At 42.2% G+C, this 20,388-nt stretch overlaps 2 protein-coding genes across 2 annotated transcripts; one reads left to right on the top strand and one right to left on the bottom strand.

The window, feature by feature from the left end:
* The first annotated feature begins 1,121 nt into the window (after positions 1–1,121).
* LOC146688180 (annexin A13-like) lies at positions 1,122–8,699 on the top strand. The gene is made up of 11 exons (XM_085439103.1): positions 1,122–1,293; positions 1,949–2,024; positions 3,916–4,010; positions 4,107–4,277; positions 4,499–4,532; positions 4,750–4,829; positions 5,247–5,315; positions 6,750–6,851; positions 6,981–7,056; positions 7,137–7,249; positions 7,369–8,699. Exons 1-11 carry the CDS (start codon positions 1,279–1,281, stop codon positions 7,486–7,488), a joined length of 951 nt encoding a protein of 316 aa, XP_085295229.1. The 5' UTR covers positions 1,122–1,278; the 3' UTR covers positions 7,489–8,699.
* Positions 8,700–13,417: 4,718 nt separating this feature from the next.
* Positions 13,418–19,012, bottom strand: LOC146688179 (uncharacterized). Its single transcript, XM_085439833.1, has 6 exons — positions 18,160–19,012; positions 17,849–18,054; positions 17,435–17,605; positions 16,845–16,997; positions 16,100–16,166; positions 13,418–15,981 (listed from the first exon to the last, which is right to left on the bottom strand). Exons 1-6 carry the CDS (start codon positions 18,854–18,856, stop codon positions 14,426–14,428), a joined length of 2,850 nt encoding a protein of 949 aa, XP_085295959.1. The 5' UTR covers positions 18,857–19,012; the 3' UTR covers positions 13,418–14,425.
* Between the last annotated feature and the right edge of the window lie 1,376 nt (positions 19,013–20,388).

The following is a 20,388-nucleotide window of genomic DNA, read 5'->3' as shown; positions in this document are numbered from 1 at the left end:
AGCTTTTTTCATTGGCTCGCTGTTAAATCCAGAATCTAATTTTAAATCTTTCTCCTGAAATAAAAGGTCTGTAATAATCAGGTCCTATCTTATCTTAAACACCTCTTAGACCACCCCAATAGAGCAGTTTTCTAAACTGCAGGTTTACTTGTTGTTCCTAGAGTATTTAAAAGTAGAATGGGAGGGAGAGCCTTCAGCTTTCAGGCCCCTCTTCTGTGGAACCAGCTTCCAGTTTGGATTCAGGAGACAGACACTCACTCTACTTTTAAGATCAGGCTTAAAACTTTGCTTTTTGACAAAGCTTATAGTCAGAACCGGATCAGGGGACCCTGAATCCTCCCTTAGTTATGCAGCAATATTCCTTGACTGCTGGTGGCTTCCCATAAATGTTTCTCCTTCTCTCACCTCTTTTTACTCACTATGAGTTTACACACCACTCTACATTTAATAATTAGTTATTATTAATCTCTGACTCTCTTCTACAGAGTTTCGATGTCCTCTCTTCTTTCCATCACTCTCAGCCGGTCGCAGCAGATGGCTGCCCCTCCCTGAGCCTGGTTCTGCAGGAAGTTTCTTCTTCTTAAAAAAAACAGTTTAAGGAATGTTAAAACTGTAGGGTCTCACAAAATAAAGCTCCACGAGTCGATTGTTGTGATTTGGTGCTATGTAAATAAAACAGAATTTAATTTAATCCAGTGTCCGCTTATTAAATGGACTGGGGTTATATTCTATGGATTAACTCGCACAAGGTGGCATCAAAGTACAAAACATAAAAATCTAAGATTTAACAAATTTATCTGAGTAGAAGAACAAACTTGGTATCATAAGAGCTGTATTTCCATTGAGGTGTGAGCATGTTAATGCTCTTTGGTACCGGGACAGTATTTAATATTGTATCACACTTTATAAGCTAGTAAGTTTTTAAAATATCTTGATGTAGCCTACTGTTAAATGCAGTGGTGTTGTAGTGCAATTTTAGACTCTGAAAGAGTTACAGGTTACAGATTAAATACATGATAAGAATTAAAGGAAAAGAACCGTTGCGGTAAGTTGAAGGTTAACCGGGAGGTTACCTCCAGCAGCAGCACCCTGTTTCATCCTGCTAATGCAATGAGCCGCGGTGACGTCATCGCTGCAGCACCGGACAGGGTTGAGTCCCTGCAGGAACAGCAAGTCCTCTTTGACACGCGATACATCAGCTCCACAGCAGCACAACATCAGGACGCTCCACATCCAGCTTCAGCTCGATCATAGCCAGAAGACGTGCGTGTGGAGGACATGGGCAACGTGCAGGTAAGAGGTCATCTATAACTAATGACAAAAGCTCAGCTGAGTTGAAACGCAGTTATTTAAATGTATTATAAAAGTGCCTAAAAGTTTGGTGTTAGGATGAATATTGAAGATCCAAACTCTGACAGCAGAGACGCTGAGCTACAGCCTCACTGAGTACCGCAGACAGCCTCCGCGAGAGCGTCACTTTTATTATTTTCTTCAGTTTTGTTGTGTTTGTGTGGCCTGCGGTGTGTAAAGACAGACAGAGCTGGCGCAGTTAACTTGAGCAAGGGAGTGTGCCATGCCAGGCCCAGGGAAAAAGGCATTTCTGTAAGATCAGATCAATAAGGCCGCATTGTATTAGACCAAGGGTGGGCGAGAAGAGGAGGCTGCTGCTGCTGCTGCCCCATGACTCAGCGATCACACACAGGCAGCACCCTTTTCTCCGCAGGAGCCTGAATGTAACACCATATTAACTCCTTTCAACGACCTCACCCTTTCATCTGCGTGGACAAGGTTACAGTTGTAGTTAAATGCCGGCACTTTTCTAATGTAACATTATGAGTCAGTCTTATTGATTGATTGATTTGCTTTACCTGTTGTGGCTGCTTTGAATGAACTGTTTGAATTTATTACTAAGAATATTCAATATTTTCTGCGATTGTGTGTTCTCCAGCCCACTATAGTCCCATGTGAGGACTTTGATGTTACAGCAGATATAAAAGCTATTCGAAAAGCCTGTAAAGGTTTAGGTAAGTACATACAAGTTTATTGTTTTAACTCCTCTCTCAGGAAGTATATTAGGTTATGCTGTAGTCATGTGAAGACTCTCTTTGTGTGTTTGATCATGATTATGATAATTGCAGTTTAGTAAGGTCGTAATAGAGCCTCTAATTTAACTGATAGTAAAGCATTTGTAAAAAGTGGGGATTTGTCTTTTTATGCCTAAAAGTTTTCAGACTAATAACAGAGAAACACTCAGAAAAATCAATATTACATTTTATGTGTTGCAGAGAGTTAATTTCAACACTTGCTAAGTTTGATGTAACTACAGTACGAGGCGTACTCCACTGAGAACTGGTGTTGGTACAGAGAGGCAAATGTCATAGTCTGCAAAGATCTTTATGCAGTGGTACTTTCACAAGATAGGTGGGTGTAGGTTTCAAAGCCTGCCTCTCACACAGCGTGGACATAAGCTTCAGTCGGTTGTGTTACTAAATCCTCACTGGCATTATCTGCTACCTGCTCACTGGAGTTGTTGTTCTTCTCACCAAGCCTGCAGTGTTCCCCACAGCTTACAACTGTTGTTGTGAACAAAGTGACGTTACACAATGCATCAGAGTATTTGCACAGCTAATAACCTCCCCTGTTGATGTGTATGTTTGGTTCTGTCATGAAACAGCATTTACAGGGATTATGTGGTATTTGAGGTAAATTATATCAGAATCCATATCTCAGGTACATTGATTGAGTACATCTTCAAACTGTTGTCTTTTTTTAACTCGACCTCTTTTGGTCATTTCCAGATCCCTATTTTTTTTTTTATTCTTTTTTCTAGGACTCTAGTAGAGTAGCTTCAGATGATTCACAATTCAATTTTTATTGATTACTATTCGTATTGGGCATTGGTGCAGCCTCATCCTTTATGACCACCCTCCTTATCCAACTCTAATGATTGGCTTGCTCTTGTAAAGCAGACATTTTCTCATGTCATTATTGGAAACATTGGCCATACTTGTTATGACATTAACACTAGGATTTATATGACAGAAAATAAAGAAACTGAAAGCTGTTTTCAGCGGCTCCGTTATTCACAAGTGCTCATCCCAGCAGGTCGCTCTGCATGTTGGATATTAACAGCAGATGCCTCTTGCTGGGATTAAACAGGGAAACCTTTACGTGTGAGGCAAATGTGTAAAACACTAGATAAACTAATTAAAACTGAAATAAGCAAACCCTCTCTAGAAAATACAGATTTTAATAAGTGTGGCAGAAGCGGATTTAGGGATAATAAAATATCTACTTGGAGAGTTCAGTACTAATCAACATGTTACGTCCTCTATAGTGTTAGCAGCCAGCACAGTGACGCGATGCTTAGCACTGTTGTCTCGCAGCAAACCAGACTTCCTGGTTGGGAGTTAAATGGTCTGAATCTTATTTAGCACTTTTCTACTCTCCCAAAGTACACAAAGCACTCTATACAACATGCCACATTCACTTTCTTCTAAGCTTTTTATGGCTTCCTAACTAACATTCATACTCCAATGGATGCATCAGAGAGCAACTTGGGGTTAGTATCTTGTCCAAGGATACTTGGCATGCCGACTGGAGGAGCCAGGGATCGAACCACTAATCAGTAGATGACCTGCTTGACCTCCTGAGCTACAGCCACCCCAGGAGTTGATGCAAGTGCTTAGAACAGCGTCTTTGCTGTGTGTGTATATCTGCACTTTTATCACTGCTCTTTATCCCAATGTTTAAGAGAAGGATATTCATCTGAAAGTCCTTTAACAGAAACAAAAAGGTCTGTCCTGATGACTTCCGTCAGTGTGACGTTATCAGCCCAGTAATAGTCTAACGTTGCTGTGATAATAAAGTCATTTGAATCAATCCTTCAGGTCTGTTCTGCTGTATTTTCTCCAGGCACAGATGAAGAGGCCATTATCCAGATTCTGGCCAATCGCTCTGCAGCTCAGCGTGTGGAGATCAAACAGGCCTACTTTGAAAAATATGATGATGTACGTACCTGTCTCTTTCTGGATGTTACACACCCACACACACGCACACACACACACAGAATAACTGCAAATCATGTGACCTATGTATTTCCTCAGGAGTTAGAGGAGGTCCTGAAGAAGGAACTAACAGGTAGTTTTGAGAAAGCCGTCATGGCTATGTGTGACCCTCCTCACCTTTACTTCGCCAAGGAGCTGAGGAAGGCCATGAAGGGGGCGGGCACGGATGAAGCCGTGCTCGTCGAGATCTTGTGCACGGCGACGAATCAGGTCTGTGGATCGACGGTGCTGTGGATAAACGGTGTTCTGGCGCAGTGTGTTTTTATTAGAGCTGACAGTTAAATCACAATGGTGACAAAGTAAAGGCAACAGTGCTGCGTTTTGTCTTCAGAATACATAAGAAGATGTGACACGGGGAAGATAAAACAGATGCTGTAAGATGTGAGAAAAACAGAAACATCATCTTAATGCTGTCTTTTTTCACCCAACAGGACATCTTGAGCTACAGGGAGGCATATGCCCAGGGTAACGTTTCCTCTGAGTCATCTCAGGGTGTTCCTTTCCTTTCATACTGGAAAGTGTGGCTGGTTAACTAACGCACAGAATACCAATGTTATAATTTCATCTGGGTGTAGTGACTTGTGTTTTCCACGTTTTCTGCTGTCTGACTTTATCCACATTTAGATCACATTACAAAATCTGTTGTTGACATAGAAGTTCACATTGCACACTTCCCTTACAGTGAACGAGCGTGACCTGGAGGCAGATATCGAGGATGATACCAGTGGAGATGTGAGGAACCTCCTAATTTCACTGCTGCAGGTACAAAAAAGGTTCCAACCAGGAAATGCATTGTCTTTTGCACTGTTTCTTGAATCTCTGAGCTTCGCAGACAAATGGAAGCTTTTGTCCTTGGTTATAGCTCGAAGAATTGTTCTCTATGCTGTGACTCACCCACTGAGACATTCACTAGATTGTTAGGCATGCTTCCCTCTCCAGCTTTTTCAGGGCCCCCACCCTCTCCTGCTTCCCCTCTCTTTTCCTTTTCCCCCAGAAAAAATGACAAACATGAAGTGACTCAAGTTCTACAGCAATGCCAATCCAAAGAGCTCGGTGGCTTTCAATTTATCCACTTAATCTGGAGCACATCATTGTTATCTCATTAAGTTCTTGTCCCTCATCTTTCATTTTAAACCCCTCCTAATTTCTTGTCCTATCCTCCAATCTCTTTGTCTACAGGCAAGCAGAGACGAGGGCTACGAGGTGGACGAGGATTTAGCTGAACAAGATGCTGCATCTCTGTTTGAGGTGCGTGTTGAATTTTTTTCATTTCAAAGCCCATAACACAGGTTGCCCTTTTAATCACACCGATGTAGTTTGATGTCGGTAAGCGGATGCCTGATTTAGATGCATAAGCATGTAATCCTGGAATCACATGTACATCACAGAATCCCACATATTATTCAGTTAAAGTTTATGCAGTGTTTTAAAGAATAGACGCTGACTACAGCTGTCGTTGAGCAGTCCACCACCCCAGACGGAAGCATCTTTTTTTAGTAAAGATTCTAGAGGAATGCCTCAAAAATGTGACTAAATAACTTATTAAATAGGAAACTTAATGTCCTTAGTAAATATACAATGCTAATGCATTAGGCTGCAGGATTTAGCCACGGACAGTATAAAACCAGTGGTTAGTCACATTATCAAGACTTGACCTTTTTCACCCTCCCTTTATGATTTGAGGCTTGGAAATGTGGTTAAATGTTTTATAGGCTATGGAAACAAATGTCAATCCTATCGCGCTAGTATTGATCCAATACCAATACCAGCGTTGGTTTAGATAGTATTGATATTTAGAATTATCTGCCCAATAGGAATACAGTGCATGTCTTGCTTTGCCTCTCCAAAGCGCGAAATGGACAAGCATAAGTTAAGCTACACGCTTAAGTTGCAGTACGAGCAGGTAATATATTTAAAGCCAAAAAGTCATAATAACAGGAAAGTATGAAGACATTCCAGCCTCCTTCTATACCAGAAATGATGAAGCTATATGGCTAATATATATTTACATGTAAATGTGTTAATAATGTCTCTTTAAACACTTTTCCTCGATTGTTTTCTTGTTGGCTTGAAATAAAATTTCTCCTTCTCCTCATACATACGCACGGTGGACCGGCGCGTTTATTACACGCAAGCGTTGCCGTGATACTGGGTTACACAGAGCTACTAACGTGGCTCTACAGAGTCTAATAACATAAATAGCTTTTATAGTCATTCTAATATACACACTGTCAACTTACTCTTGTCCCCCATCTGAGCAAATTAACACATGTTCTCATCATTTCTTTTACGTAACTGACGACTGAAAGTGTCAAGGATTTATGTTGATGCTAGCATGGTGGCTAGCACTGTTTCCTCACAGCAAGACAGCCCTGTGTTTGAATCCAGCGCTTCCTCACATGAACCAAAGACATGCAGTTAGTGGGGTTAGGTTAACTGGTGATTCTAAATTACCCATAAGTGTGAATGTGAATGGTTGTCTGTCTCTATGTGTTAGCCCTGCGACAGACTGGCGACCTGTCCAGGGTGCACCACGCCTCTCGCCCTGTGACAGCCGGGATACCCTACATCTAGAATTGGATAAGCAGAAGAAAATAGATCAATTTATGTTGCTTAAAAACACTGAGGGATGATCCATATTCTTTGAAATGTTGTATTTTTTCTTCTCTTTGTTCTCATCAGGCAGGAGAAGGCAGGTTTGGCACAGACGAGTCCACCTTCACCTACATCCTGACACACAGGAACTACCTGCAGCTTCAGGCCATGTTCAAAGCCTATGAGGCGGTATGTACTACATTCAATCGTTGCACGTTTTCTTTTTTTTGCTGTTCTAACTCATTTATTCATTCGTTTGTCATTTCACTCACTCCTTACTGCTGTTATCAGGTCTCATGTTAACCAGCTGTCTTGCAGCTTTCAGGAACAGACATTTTGGACACCATTGACTCGGAGGCCACGGGGACACTTAAGGACTGCTACATTACTCTCGGTACGTAAGACCACAAGCATTCAGAAGTCAGTGAAATATCTTTGATTTTCAGTAACTCTGTGTTTGTGTGTTATTTTTAGTAAGGTGCGCTAAGAACCCACAGCTGTATTTTGCTCGGCGTCTTAACGCTGCCATGAAGGGACTGGGCACCGATGAGGACACACTGATTCGTATCATCGTAGGCCGCTCTGAGGCAAGTGTGTGTCTCTCTGTGTGTGAGTGTATGGCCTAGTGTGCAAGTGTAAGTATACCCTCGATAAGGTCTGAGAGTCTAAAAGTGTGTGACATCCTCTTTATTTCGCCAACCCACAGATTGATCTGGACACGGTGAAGGACATGTACCTGGAGAAGTACGACGTAACCCTGAAAGATGCACTGGATTCTGAGTGCGGTGGAGACTTCAAGCGCCTCCTCATTGAGATCCTGCACTAAAACACTTTCCTCCCGCTCCTTCCTTAGTTAACCACAGTGAAACATAACACACTCACACTTTCCCTTCTTTACCAGTGTCTCTCATCCACTCACTAAATCCATCCCGTTTCCTCTCTTTCTCACTCTGTCAGTTCTCTTTACAGCATGGACCAAAAACAACTCAATCATTACAATATTATAGTCTCTAAATACACACTTTGTTGCAAAGATCATTAAAACCGTAGAATTTCCTTACCATTATAGCCCAATATAGTTAAGATGCATTGAATATTTATTTGACTGAATTATAGCAGCATTATAGAACTTACATACAACAAGTGCACTGGAACATAGTGAAGCTCATGTCTTTATCCATATCATAATATCATCAAGCAGCATCTTAATTTCAAGCATATTTGAAAGCTGCAAACTTTAAGGAGCTGCTGCTGTTGCTGCTATGTATAGCATACGGCTTCCTGTGATATGTCACTTTATTTATTTGACTAAAAGATGCCTTTCTTAATATTAAAGCAATGCAATTTACTTTCTGCTGCAACACCCTCCACTTAAGTGCCGATTCTTCACATCTGAACTCTTGTATCTGAATGCACTGTTAATCATGTGTTACAGTATTGCCAAAGGCCTGAATGTTTCAAAGTATACAGTACTAGTTTTTTGTAGTCACATCCCTAAATGTTAAATGGGATTTTTAACCTCTCACAGTTTTTCTTTTCAGTCACAGCTCACAAGTTGCCTTGGTCTCACATTTATACACATTGGACTTCTTTCTGTTTTCATTCAGTAAACTAAACTCACCACACAGAAGGACAGTTGATCGTCAAAATATTGAACGAGATGTTGTTTTGTAAGCCCTGAAGTGCAGTCCCCTTGATAGTCACAGTGTCTGTATTGAGATATATAATTTAACCTGACTGATTAAATAGTGACAGAATATACTGTTGTTGTGTTGTCATATAACAAATTAACTAGCAAACAGTTCATTACATGGAGTAAGTAATCATTATTTTATTGCAATGTAAGTTTAAACGTGGTATGCGTACACAGAATATGAAGTGATAATAAATTTTAACTGTAACACCAAAAATATTTGACATTTTCTTCATTTCCTGCAGAGAGCAGTGTTGCATCACTTGTATTCGCCTCCTTTCAGGAAACTGGCATCAGAGGAAATCATAGTGAAATTAATGGTAATGTTTAGCCCCCGATTATAATGTGCTTTGTATAACAAATCTAATAAATAGTTCTTTAATGATCCACTTTCCATATTTGGGCTTTAACGTTTATCCTGATTTGGAGATCATTTAAGAGTTTATGTGTGTGTGGTGTGTAAAAAATCACACAAAAGCATACACCTTTTAAACAGCGGGACCTTCTTCCGAGCACAGAAACTGCGAGTGGATTGTGGGGATAAAAACTTCAAAACAAGTGAGAAGTGCTTCCAGATGCAGGGACACAACGAGGGGACGATTATTCACTTGTCTTCCCCTAACTTTACTTTCTTTCTTTCTGTATCGCTCTCCTTTTTCCTGTCTTGATGTGAAGTTTGTTTCAGTATCAGGGTAAAGTTTAGAGTGCACCTGCTTTGTGCACATTTTTGCTACCTCTTCGTCTGCAGTCTGCGCACCATATGTCGACCACTTTCCTTCCACCTCGTGCTACGCTCGGCGTCTGGCAGGCCATTTATCTGTCTGCCTGAGGTTTGTGTACTCGCCACAGAAAAGCACAAAGGTTTGTTTTCCATGCATGCATGTATAGACACAAGCTTGATGTGCAAAACATTTTGAAATACTGTATTTTTTTTAGGGAAAGCGATCCTATTGCAACATTTTTCAATGAGGGACTGTTGGGAAATTACTGGTGCTGGTTGTTGTGGTAGGGGAAGTGTGATGGTGGGTGGATGTAGACTGAAACATTAAAAGTTTCTGATAGTTTAGCCATAAAATTAAACCTTTATAGTTTTTATTTTCTCTTTAATTTCTCACTCTCTTCTGTCTCTGCTCATATTTGTGCAGTCCCTAAATAAATGTGTAGTCAGTTAGTGTTATGGCATTTATTTCCTGTCCTTTCATATTCTGAAAGCCCAGAAAATTGATAATATCAAAACAAATTATGGTTATATAATAAAGTCTCCGTGCAAAATCATGTACTGCCCAATGACACATCCATACCTAGCTGCCACACTCCTGCTTGCTCGATCATCCATCTGTAATCTATTATCCACAGTGCTAATGTTCTTAGCCAAGCTAGACGCAGCTCCAGTGTCTACTGCAGTGCCCTGACCTTTATCTTCTTCAGCCCACCGTAACTCATCCAGTCAGTCACCCATTGGCCTGCGGGTGGTTTCAATTTATCCCAAGACATACTCTCCTTCTGTTATGTTAGCCTATGTCTGCCTGCGTCTTCTCTTTGGCCTCCCAGCTAGGATTTTGAGAGAAGCTGTGCACAAACTTTTCATTTTTCAGGTTTATTCGTTTCTGGTGAAGAAAACACCGATCCCCTGTGAGTCTTGATTTAATGAATAATCTATAGCACACATAACCTGAGGGTCATGACTTCAAAGAGCGAAATAATAACATCAAGCGGTCTATCGGATTTTATAGAGCATATGCCCAGGATCGTTATGCACTTTTTTGATGTTGTGCCAAAGAAGTGCAGCACTCTGGGACTGAGGGTCATTGGTGGAAGTGAATAGGAAATCCATTAGGAGGTTAACTACCTGGCTAATATAATTTCAGCTGTTTAAATTCATGATAAAGATCCTCTGTTCTTAGATGTGTAATAGAAAACACCTGGCAACTTCCACTCAGAGCAAACATGTTTTGCATTCAGTCTCCACATCTCAGACTGAAGCATGTAAAGCTCTTGATAAGACTAGTGCATGCAAGAATATAAAGAGCCATATATGCACTCACAAGACAGTTTATTAGTTACACTTTGTTCAAAGGTTGGACTGTTTTTTCCCTGCAGAAGTGCCTCGAATTTCTTTGTGACATAATTTCCACAAGTTGCTGGAAAGATTCCTGAAAAGTTTTGTCCATATTCGCGTGATAGCGTCACACAGTTGCTGCACACTGATGATTCCACCGTATTCCAAAGGTGCTCACTTGCATTGAGTTCTGGGAAATGTCGAGGTGATTTTAAATCATTGTCACTGACAACAACTTTGAGATTTTTTGGAGTTTTGTGCCATGATGTGTTATCATGCTGTAAACACCTGACTATAGTTACACTGTGGTCACTGTGGTATCCCCCACACTATTCCACCACCACCAGCCTGACTCACAGACATCATAGATACAAGGCAGGATGGATCTCTGCTATCATGTTGTGTATGCAAAATTCTGACCCTGCCATCTGAATAATTCAGCAGAAATTGAAACTCATCAGACCAGGCAATGGTTTTCCAGTTTTCCATTGTCCAATGTTGGTGACCTGTGGAAAACTGTTGCCTCAGTTTTCTGTTTTGACCTGATAGGACTGTCATCCAGCGTGGCCCTTTGCTGCTTTAGCTCACCTCCTTCAAGGTTCAATATATATATATCCACCAGTGATTTACAACTTCCTTGATATTTTCTCTGTATTGAAACTATTTCTGTAAACCCTGGACATGTTTTGTTGGGGGGGGATTGAAACTAACCGGAAGGTCGCCGGTTCGATCCGTGGGCTCTCTGTCCTGGTCGTTGTGTCCTTGGGCAAGACACTTTACCCTACCGCCTACTGGTGTTGGCCAGAGGGGCCGATGGCGCGATATGGCAGCCTTGCTTCTGTCAGTCTGCCCCAGGGCAGCTGTGGCTACAACTGTAGCTTGCCTCCACCAGTGTGTGAATGTGAGAGTGAATGAATAGTGGCATTGTAAAGCGCTTTGGGTGCCTTGAAAAGCGCTATATAAATCCAATCCATTATTATTATTATTATTATTAGGAAGTGAGGACTGAGCCTGTCTCCAGCCGGAAACAGGAATGGCACTGTCCATCCCCCCAACGGGTCGCCCCGTCCGACCCCGGAAAAGGTTCTGGGAAGTGCTCTTCCCCCTGCGGACCGTAGTCCACTGTGAGGCACTCATCTCCTCCCGATGAGTCCCGGTTATTCGTTAATAGTTGTCTTGTGTTACTATTTATTTGTGTAGAATTTGTGTCCCTGTGGGCTTTGTTATTATAGGTAAATAAAATGAATTTGTTATCAGATATGTTATTTATAAGTGTATTTTTTTTGTGTGTATGTATAAAATGAAACAAGTATTTAGTTATTTATTAATGGAAAAAATTTAAATCAAGAAAAAACAAAAAAATAAAATGAAACTCCTCAAATAAAAAAATCAATGAAGCGTGTGCTTATGCCGCGACGTTTCGGCCAAGATCTGGCCTTCCTCAGGCGAGAAGCACACAGAAAAACAAAAAAAACGTGAGTTTGTGGTTAGGGTTAGGGGTTACCCCTTACCACCAACCATTCTTACTCTAATGCAGGACACCCTGAGGATAAAGTAAGATAAGATAAGATAAGATAAGATAAGATAAGATAAGATAAGATAAGATAAGCCCTTATTAGTCCCATATGTGGGAAATTTTTTGTCACAGCAGAAAGTTTAAGCGCAGTAAACGTTAAGATAAACACAATAGAACAGGATAAGATCAAATAGAATAACATACTATACAACAAGAATAAAATACTATATACAATAGAATAAAGCACTATACAAAATAGAATAAAATACTTTGTTATAGTAGGAAAAATTGCACTTGGTAGTATTGCACATCAGGGAGACAGTTACAATTGTGTATGGGATGTGTGTGTGTCTGTCTGCACATGTGTGGTCATCTGCAGTGACCATGTCATGGAGTCTGACAGCAGTTGGAAGGAAAGACCTGCAAAATCTCTCCGTCCCACATCGTGGGTGCCGCAGGCTGCCACTGAAGGAGCTGCTCAGTGCTGTCAGAGTCTCCTGCATGAAGTGGGAGATGTGGTCCAACAGGGATGACAGCTTAGCCATCTTTCTCCTGTCACTCACAACCTCCACTGGGTCCAGAGGAGATCCTAGAACAGAGCTGGCCCTCCAGATCAGCCTGTTCAGTCTCTTCCTGTCCCCAGCAGAGATGCTGTCACCCCAGCAGACCACACCGTAAAAGATGGCTGAGGCCACCACAGAGTCATACACTGCAAATCTCAAATTTTTACCAAGTATATTTGTCTAATTTCTAGTCAAAATATCTCATCACACTTAAAATAAGACACAATCAGCTACAGATACCTGTAGCTATCCGCTATCAATGTAAATGCATTGGATGTTTAGTGGTTGGAGTGGAGGATGTTTGTGCCTGCGGACGTCTACCACCAGCTCCAGCTCCACCAGTCAGTGCTCCCTGTTGTTCCCATCAGTGATAAGGCCTATTATTGCAGAGTCATCAGAGAACTTCTGCAGGAAGCACTGGGTGGAGTTGTGGGAGAAGTCTGCAGTGTAGATGGTGAAGAGGAACGGAGCCAGAACCGTTCCCTGTGGGGCCCCCATACTGCAGACGACCCTGTCCGACACAGCCCTGAGTTCTCACATACTGTGGTCGGTCGGTGAGGTAGTCCAGTATCCATGCTGTGAGCTGATGGTCCACTCCTGTGATCTCTTGGATGTCTAGGGGCCTAAATGTATGAGTTAGTGCCATGTGAGTGGCTGATTAGGTAACAATTAGGTAACAATCCAATATCCCAGTGTTTGTGTTGTGTAACTTTTTGCTGGCTAAAATTAGCTACCATTAGCTATTGCTATTAGCATGTGATGTTGTAAAAGTAAATCCCAAAGTGTGCTAAAAAAAAAAACCTTTGTTATTAAGAATAAAAAATTTTAAATTTAAAGGAACAAAACGTTCTTCTTTCAAACTTTATCTTACTTTAAATGACTTTACTTCATGCCAAACAAAGTTTGCAATAAAGAAAAATCCAGTACAACAAAGGTGATTTTATTGGATTAACAAGAAAACATCAAATATACACTTCATTACAGTTCAGTTAAGATTAAAAGCCACTACATTATTTAAAATATTTAGTTTCAACAAGGCTTAGTGACTTTAAGTCCATAATATGCACAAAGTGGTCATTAAACAAAGCATGCAGTAGATATTCAGACATTTAGAAAATGGCGGCTAACATGAAACACATGCTCTTGAGAAAAACTCCTGAATGAGAATCAGTGCCAGCAGAAAATGCTGTAGTCACTGGCAGGATCTAAAACTCCTTTGGCGTCAACAGAGTGAACTGAATTATATAAATAAAAAACAGACAAATGTGAAATGTGAAAAACTGGAACTAAAAAAAGAAGAACTGGAGAATGAGAAATGATCACGTGAATACAGTTGTTTTGTGCTATCATATGTAGAAAATATTGACACATATTAATAGTTATATTATATAAATATAGCTAATGAATAATGTTACATTTAAATACACTACAGTCTACATTTAGTATTTTTTAAAAGACATTTTCTTTTAAACTCAAACAAAAATCAAGGGATAAATTCAGGTTTGGAAAGCACGGTTAACTCTGACCTAAAATAATAATGAACAAAAAGACTGGCACTGCTCTGACATCTGCGAGTTAAGTAAAAGTCAGTTAGCTTAGCTTAGCACAAAGACTGGGAGTCTAGCTACACAACACTGCATAAGAATCACAAAGTGTTGATTTTTTTAATTGGTTATTTTTTTACATTAAACAAATGTATTAGGTTTAAAGGTGCTCACAGATTACTTGTGGACAATCTTAGAAGCTATTTCCACTAGTTCACAATGTCAGGCTAAGCTAACAAGCTACTGGTTAATGCTTCTCTGTTAAAACAGATGAAAGTGGTGTCAATCTTTCTTTGTAACTCTCTGGAAAGTGAATAAGTCTCCAAAAAGTCAAATCGTTCTTTTGATTTTTGACCATAAGAAGAAACGTCATAGTATCTGGCTTTCATTATGATGCCACCCAGAGTGCAGATACCCCACTTCCTGTTTGATGGCTGATCTGGTTTACTCGTCCACGCACACAGTCTAGTAAAAAGAAAACCGCAGTGCCGTTGTGAACCTGGAAGGACGCTCGCAGACTCACACTGGCCCACTGGCTGCCCTCAGACATCTGGCCAGATACCTGCTGGGCAACAGGGATAGGCCTCGATCCCTCTCCTGAACCCTCTAAATCACTTCGTCTGAGCAGAGTCACCTTGACCAAACTGCAGGAGTGAATGAGTTTGAGATCCAGAGCAACACTGACTGTACCGCTCTCTCTGAATACAAAATCTCGTCTCTGATCTGCGGATCCCTTCGCCAGCAACTCCATTTGGGTCACTTGAGGACTGGTCTGGTGGAAGAACAATGGCTTGTTACGAACTGCTCCAGAGAGAAGGCCGGTGTTAGCCACAGAGGCAGAAAGAGATGAAGAAATGGCAGCGGGAACCCAAACCAAACTGAGAATACTGATACCCGTTTCGTCACCAAAGAAGCGAACGTTGCACTGCGCAGGAGAGAGAATCTCAAAACCCAGTGTGTCTCCCGGGCCAACTTGGGCTGCTCCAGACAGTGCTATTGATGTGTCTCGGTAATGGACACCTGTTTTAAAGGCACGGAGCAGCTCCATGCTGGTTCCATTATGGTTGAGGTATGCCAAAATTTGGAAGCCCTCACTCACGCATGCCTGGCCCATCGAGTACAATGCCTGTTGGAATACAAAGCGCACAGTCCCACTCTCTGCAAACCGGATCCCACGACCATCGTGAGTAAGTCCTACTACATAAGGGTCAGAGGTGGAGGTGGTACGGAAGACTGGGCGATAGTTTGTGTGGTAATGTGCAGAGACCATTGCCTGTGCTGTCATGGCAACCGCACCGGTGTCATGAGAGAGCCAGAGGAGGCTGAGTGGGGCAACGGAGGGGTCGAACAGCTGCAGACCTTCAGTGCTTTGGTTACAGTGGTGGGTGGCACTCCGGAGGAAGAGGGATATGATGTGACCTGGGGCGACCTGTGCTACCCCACTGATGCTAACACCTTGGAGCGATCTACCCTCCTGCTGCTCCACACGAACCCCACTGAGGTCACGACCTTCAGAGCCGGCTGTGTTGTTCATGCGCAGACACACTTGGATGAAGCTGCGGCAACCATGGGTCACTGAGAGATTCTCATCCAGCCATATGAGACCATGCTGTCTCAGAACCAGCTGCCCACTCTCAGTGGACACCACATCATCGCCTCTTCCCTGTATGTGAAGCTGCACACCGAGGAAGGCTTGAGCCAGCATGTGTCCTTTTTCCCCCTGCAGAGTCACATCTCCAGACCAGGACTGAGAGAGGGCACTGTGGCCAGCAGTATGGCCAGAGCAGACAGTGTCTGTGGTAAAAGTGCAAGGAGAGACCACCGTGTCTCCATCACACTCATTGCAGGCTTGACACTCATCCATCTCTGAGTTGAAGAAGTAGCCGCGGCCACACATTCCTGAGTGTGCTTCTCCCTCTCTCATGTCCTGGCATCTGAATCCACCTGGTAAGCACAAATTAAGAAAAGAACAAACAATTCTTCTCAGACATGGATATGTCTAGCAAATCAAGAAGCACTGACATAACAAAAATATTCAAATTTTTAAAGCAATTCAAAGCACCTGGAGTGTTGAGACACTTCTGTTGACCTCCGCACAGATGAGCTATTTCAAGACATTCATCTCTGTCCTGTAACAAACAAATGGAAACTTTCAGTTTGGAAGGTAGGATCAAGAGATGGGTTGCAAAGTAGCATGCAGATACTGCAACAACTCCAGGCAAGCACTGAAAAAGTACTGAACCAAAAGGCCTACTGCTTCTAATATGGTCCACTGGTTAAAAATGTTTTCCTTTGCTTTGACAAACCTTGTGATAAACCTTTTATTGTAAGGCTCATAAACCCTACAATAAAACACTTTTTTCCGCAAGTGCATAAAGTTCTAAATGAATAAACTAAACTTCAGTCAAAAGAAGACTGCCATTTCCAGCTGCCATCATTTATATTCAGATACAAGTGACAACAGATATGGTATGATAAGATAGGACATTTTAAGTATAAAAAGGACCTGGGGTTGATATGGTTTGCAAAGTGGCTTTTAGTGGCAGCAGCAACTTTAGCCAAGCTAAAGCAGCTTAACTAGCCCACTCTGTATGAAATTTGCCAATGTGGATGCACAAAAACACATCAGCATAGCCATCAGTTGATTTTGTCTGATTTAGATAAACTTTCAGCAGCTGTTGCACAGGGATTCCAGACTAAGCTTCACTTGGTGGCCTAACTGATCTGATCTTATGTTACATTTTTGTCAAGCTGATTTGTCACCGCTTTCCTGTATGTGGTTAAAAGACATGCTAACACATGCTAACCTGGCAGATCCTGTCTGCGTGTACTGAACACTGGGCGACCAGGAAGAATCCAGCAGGACAGACGGTGCACTTCTCACAGCGAGGACGGCCACTGCTGTAGCCACAGTACTCATCAGGCCCACAACTGCCACAGGTCAAAAGGGGCCGACCCACCTAATGGCATTAAACACAATGATACTTAGAACCATGGTAGTCAAATATAATATTTTGATATTAGAATGCTTGACATAATGTTCACATAATGCACTCCAGTTAAAGAAATATGTTGATGCTAAAGTTAAAAATTGACAAAAATTTTTTTTAATATTTTATTTTATTTTTTTATATTCAGTGATAACAAGGGATATTTTAAGCATAAAAACAGGAAGGTGAGATTGATATGGGTTGCAAAGTGGCTTGCAAAGGCAGCCACAAGTCTATGCAGGCTACAGCAGCTTAACAAGCCCAAAATTGTCAAGTATGAATAGAAGTACACTCAGATTTGCTTATTTAAGATTCTCCTATAGTGCAATTTATGCTTTATATGACAGTTAGATCTCTTACATCTCATCACTACTGTAAACACGTTTATAATTTAGCTTAAGGCTCACCTCCATCACAGTGGCCTCCATGTCCACTTTGTGCAAAGAGAGAGCCTGCTGTGCTTGGTGAGCTCTAACCTGCCCACTTAAGGTTTCCATGCGACTGTCCAGCTCCCCCTGGAGGTTCTGGAAAGATGTTTGTTTGATGCTGTCCATCAGTATGTTGTACTGAGCCTTTACCTGGAGGAAGAGAGCACTACTTGTATAACACTTTGAAATTGTCTTATTTCTTCACTTTGCTAGGAAATATTGTCCTTATCTGATTCATAATGAAACTGATCTGTTTCAGGGAGTTGAGAAAAAGAATATAATTTCAGTGGATTAGGTGCTTTCTATGCACTTTAAAAAAAACCAAACTTAAATACTGCCCCAAGACTATGGGACTACTGATATCTCCCTCATTATCAGTCACAGCAGCCTTACTTGCTCCATCTGCTCATACATCCTCCTCTGCTGGTCAAGTATTTCTCTCTGCTGGTTGACCAATGTTCCTTGCTGCTCACTGAGCAGCCTCTGTAGCTCCTTGACCTCGTTTTGTTGGCCTTTGAGGGCCTCGACGAACCTTTCCTGACTCTTAGACAGCTGCAACTGCAGGACTAGAGCATCCTCTGAGGGAACGTCATTGTTCCCTGTAGTAAACAAAGAAACCTGTTACATAGCAACTGAAGTGATTATCATTTTTAGTTTATTTCTCTTTGAATTTTCTGACCAATCGCTTGCAAACTGATACCCACCTGGTTTCATGTCACATGTCAGCTGAATCCATGCTCCACGTTGCGACCCAAGGTCTGGGAGCTCGTCCAGAAATTGTGCCGCTCTGTCCGTCACATGAACAGGTGACGCGCTTCCTCTCCCGTCGTCTCCTTGCGTGCTGCAGCCGTCTCCAACGCAAAGCTTACCGTTCCTCTGGCGCATCCGGGAGGGCAGTTTACATCCAATGCCTTTGCACTCCCGCGTTGCGCTGTCATCACTCGTGGGGCGATGAGAGACAGTCGTCGGACAGGTGCCCCCGGCGCAGCCAGGGTGGAACACCTCCGCCGTGATGGTCCTCGGGTTCGTCCTCCTGGTGCCATCCGTACCTGCCGCCTGCGTAAAACCTCCGTGCTGAGGCTGGATGACGGTGTACGGTGCTAAGGGCGCGCTCTGTGCTTTGTGCTGACGGAAATGAGCGTCGTGTTGGTAAGTCGGATAGGTTTGTCCTTGCCTGGATTGTGCAGAGTGGTCAAACTGCCGTCGGGACGCGGATGTGTCCGTGCGCCCTTGGCACTGCGCTCCTACGCACGGTCTGCTCCAGTCGTGACCAGGAAAGCAGCGCGGTCCTCGGCATGTGTCCGATACACTCCCCGTGAAGAACAGAGTTGTGACAAAAAGTGAAGATATGAGAGAGATTCCTGCCATGTTGCAATCCTTAAAGGTAAAAATGTAAAACATCCACGTTTTAATGGGGGCCTCTCAGAGCATCAGAGCGTCCTTCAGACTTGTAGATACTGTTTGATCATCTCTTTAAGAAAATATCCATCATATCAGTAACTGCAGGATCAGCAATTGCCAGTAAGAACCGTAAGCAACTGCGCACTCGTGCATCTAGCCTCCATTGCGCACGAATTCAGACCCCTTTGCCCCTTCTGTGGATAGTTCGGTCTAGTCCACATGTGGCGCTCAATGCTTCTAATTGGCACCAGGTTTTGCTCCTAGTCTTAAATTAACCCGTAGCTTTCCCGGACATACCACTCTGCCGAGTCACTCCATTCCTACTCAAGCACCGCATATTTGGACTATCCTTAGGTTATTTTTATTCTCACACTTGGGATGGTCAGTCATAAGCACTTTTACACACATACAGCAGTGACGTGGAGCCTCTAAAAGGAATTTCACGGACTGTTTACAGAATCTTTCACATGTAACTCTTTCTTTCTTCGCCCTTTACGATTGATTTGGATGACAGGATTAACCCTGTGGCTTTTTAACAAGCCCCGTCAGAATGAAAAACTTTAAATGACATCAAAGCTTTGATCTCCTCTTTGGTTCTGGGTAGAGTGCTGACTTCTAAACACAACTCTGGTATATTACAAAGCTGGAGTCAAAACGGCTTCTCCTGTAAAATGTAAACTCTATTACATTTTATTGCCACTCTCATTTCCCTTCTCTGACCCCACATGGCTTTGATTAAAGCTTTAACCCACATTAGAAGCACTTAAATGCTCCCCTCTCTTCTTATTTTCACAGCAAAATGGCATTCGCCCTCTCATCATACACCAAGGAAGCCTGTGTGTAGCTGCACATTACTTTCTTGTAAATCAACCAGAAGAAGAGCTTACAAACAGCCACGATAGATGTCCTGAGCTGGCAATGCAGACATTCTCAAAAGGCTGTACAGAGGGCTTAAAGTGCAATGTGCACACACATATGCACAGTTGCCAGCTAATGTCGGAGGTGCAACACATAAATTAGCAAGTGTGAGACCACATAGGACTCTGAATATGGCGACAAGTCTCAGTAACGCTGAACAAAGGTTCACAGTGATTAAAAGCCAGATGGGGGGGTCTTCTATTATCTGAAAAGCCTCAGTACAAAAATATTTGTTACAGTTTTTACATTATTAGATTTTACACATTCTATCTGCACATCTGCACAGCAGTGCTTTAAATATTAAACACACTACACTGCATTGTCTACAATCGCACCTCTGCACTAAGTCGTGTGCATTTTATTTGTGATCGTGCAAAAACAAAGCACCAAAGGAGAAAAAAAAGTACACCACATCTTAAAATGACAGACAGATAAAGAAGAGGTGTCATCCTGATGAATCATGTTTATTCTATGCATCTATTCCAGCAGCTCTTTCGCTTTCCTCTGCGCTTTGCTCGCTCACATTTCAAAGTTGTCAAATACGATTTTGTTTGAGGGCTTAAAGCTGTTTGCACCACCCCACCCCACTCCACTCTACTCCACTCCACTCCACC

Source organism: Copadichromis virginalis, linkage group LG18, assembly GCF_057382275.1.
Source record: "Copadichromis virginalis isolate Kocher_CV1m ecotype Utaka linkage group LG18, C_Virginalis_male_GT1.1, whole genome shotgun sequence".
Lineage (NCBI taxonomy): Eukaryota > Metazoa > Chordata > Actinopteri > Cichliformes > Cichlidae > Copadichromis > Copadichromis virginalis.
This window is presented reverse-complemented; position numbering and strand designations above follow the sequence as displayed.

Bases quoted from the DNA above. Each gene is read 5' to 3' on its own strand.
- LOC146688180 (XM_085439103.1), top strand. The intron at 4,533-4,749 runs GTAACGTTTCCT...CTTCCCTTACAG, and splicing joins CAGGGAGGCATATGCCCAGG to TGAACGAGCGTGACCTGGAG. The intron at 4,830-5,246 runs GTACAAAAAAGG...CTTTGTCTACAG, and splicing joins TCCTAATTTCACTGCTGCAG to GCAAGCAGAGACGAGGGCTA.
- LOC146688179 (XM_085439833.1), bottom strand. From the start codon at position 18,856: ATGTTTTACATTTTTACCTTTAAGGATTGCAACATGGCAGGAATCTCT. The intron at 17,606-17,848 runs GTAAGGCTGCTG...CTCTTCCTCCAG, and splicing joins TGTATGAGCAGATGGAGCAA to GTAAAGGCTCAGTACAACAT. The intron at 15,982-16,099 runs GTGCTTTGAATT...TGTGCTTACCAG, and splicing joins GAAGTGTCTCAACACTCCAG to GTGGATTCAGATGCCAGGAC.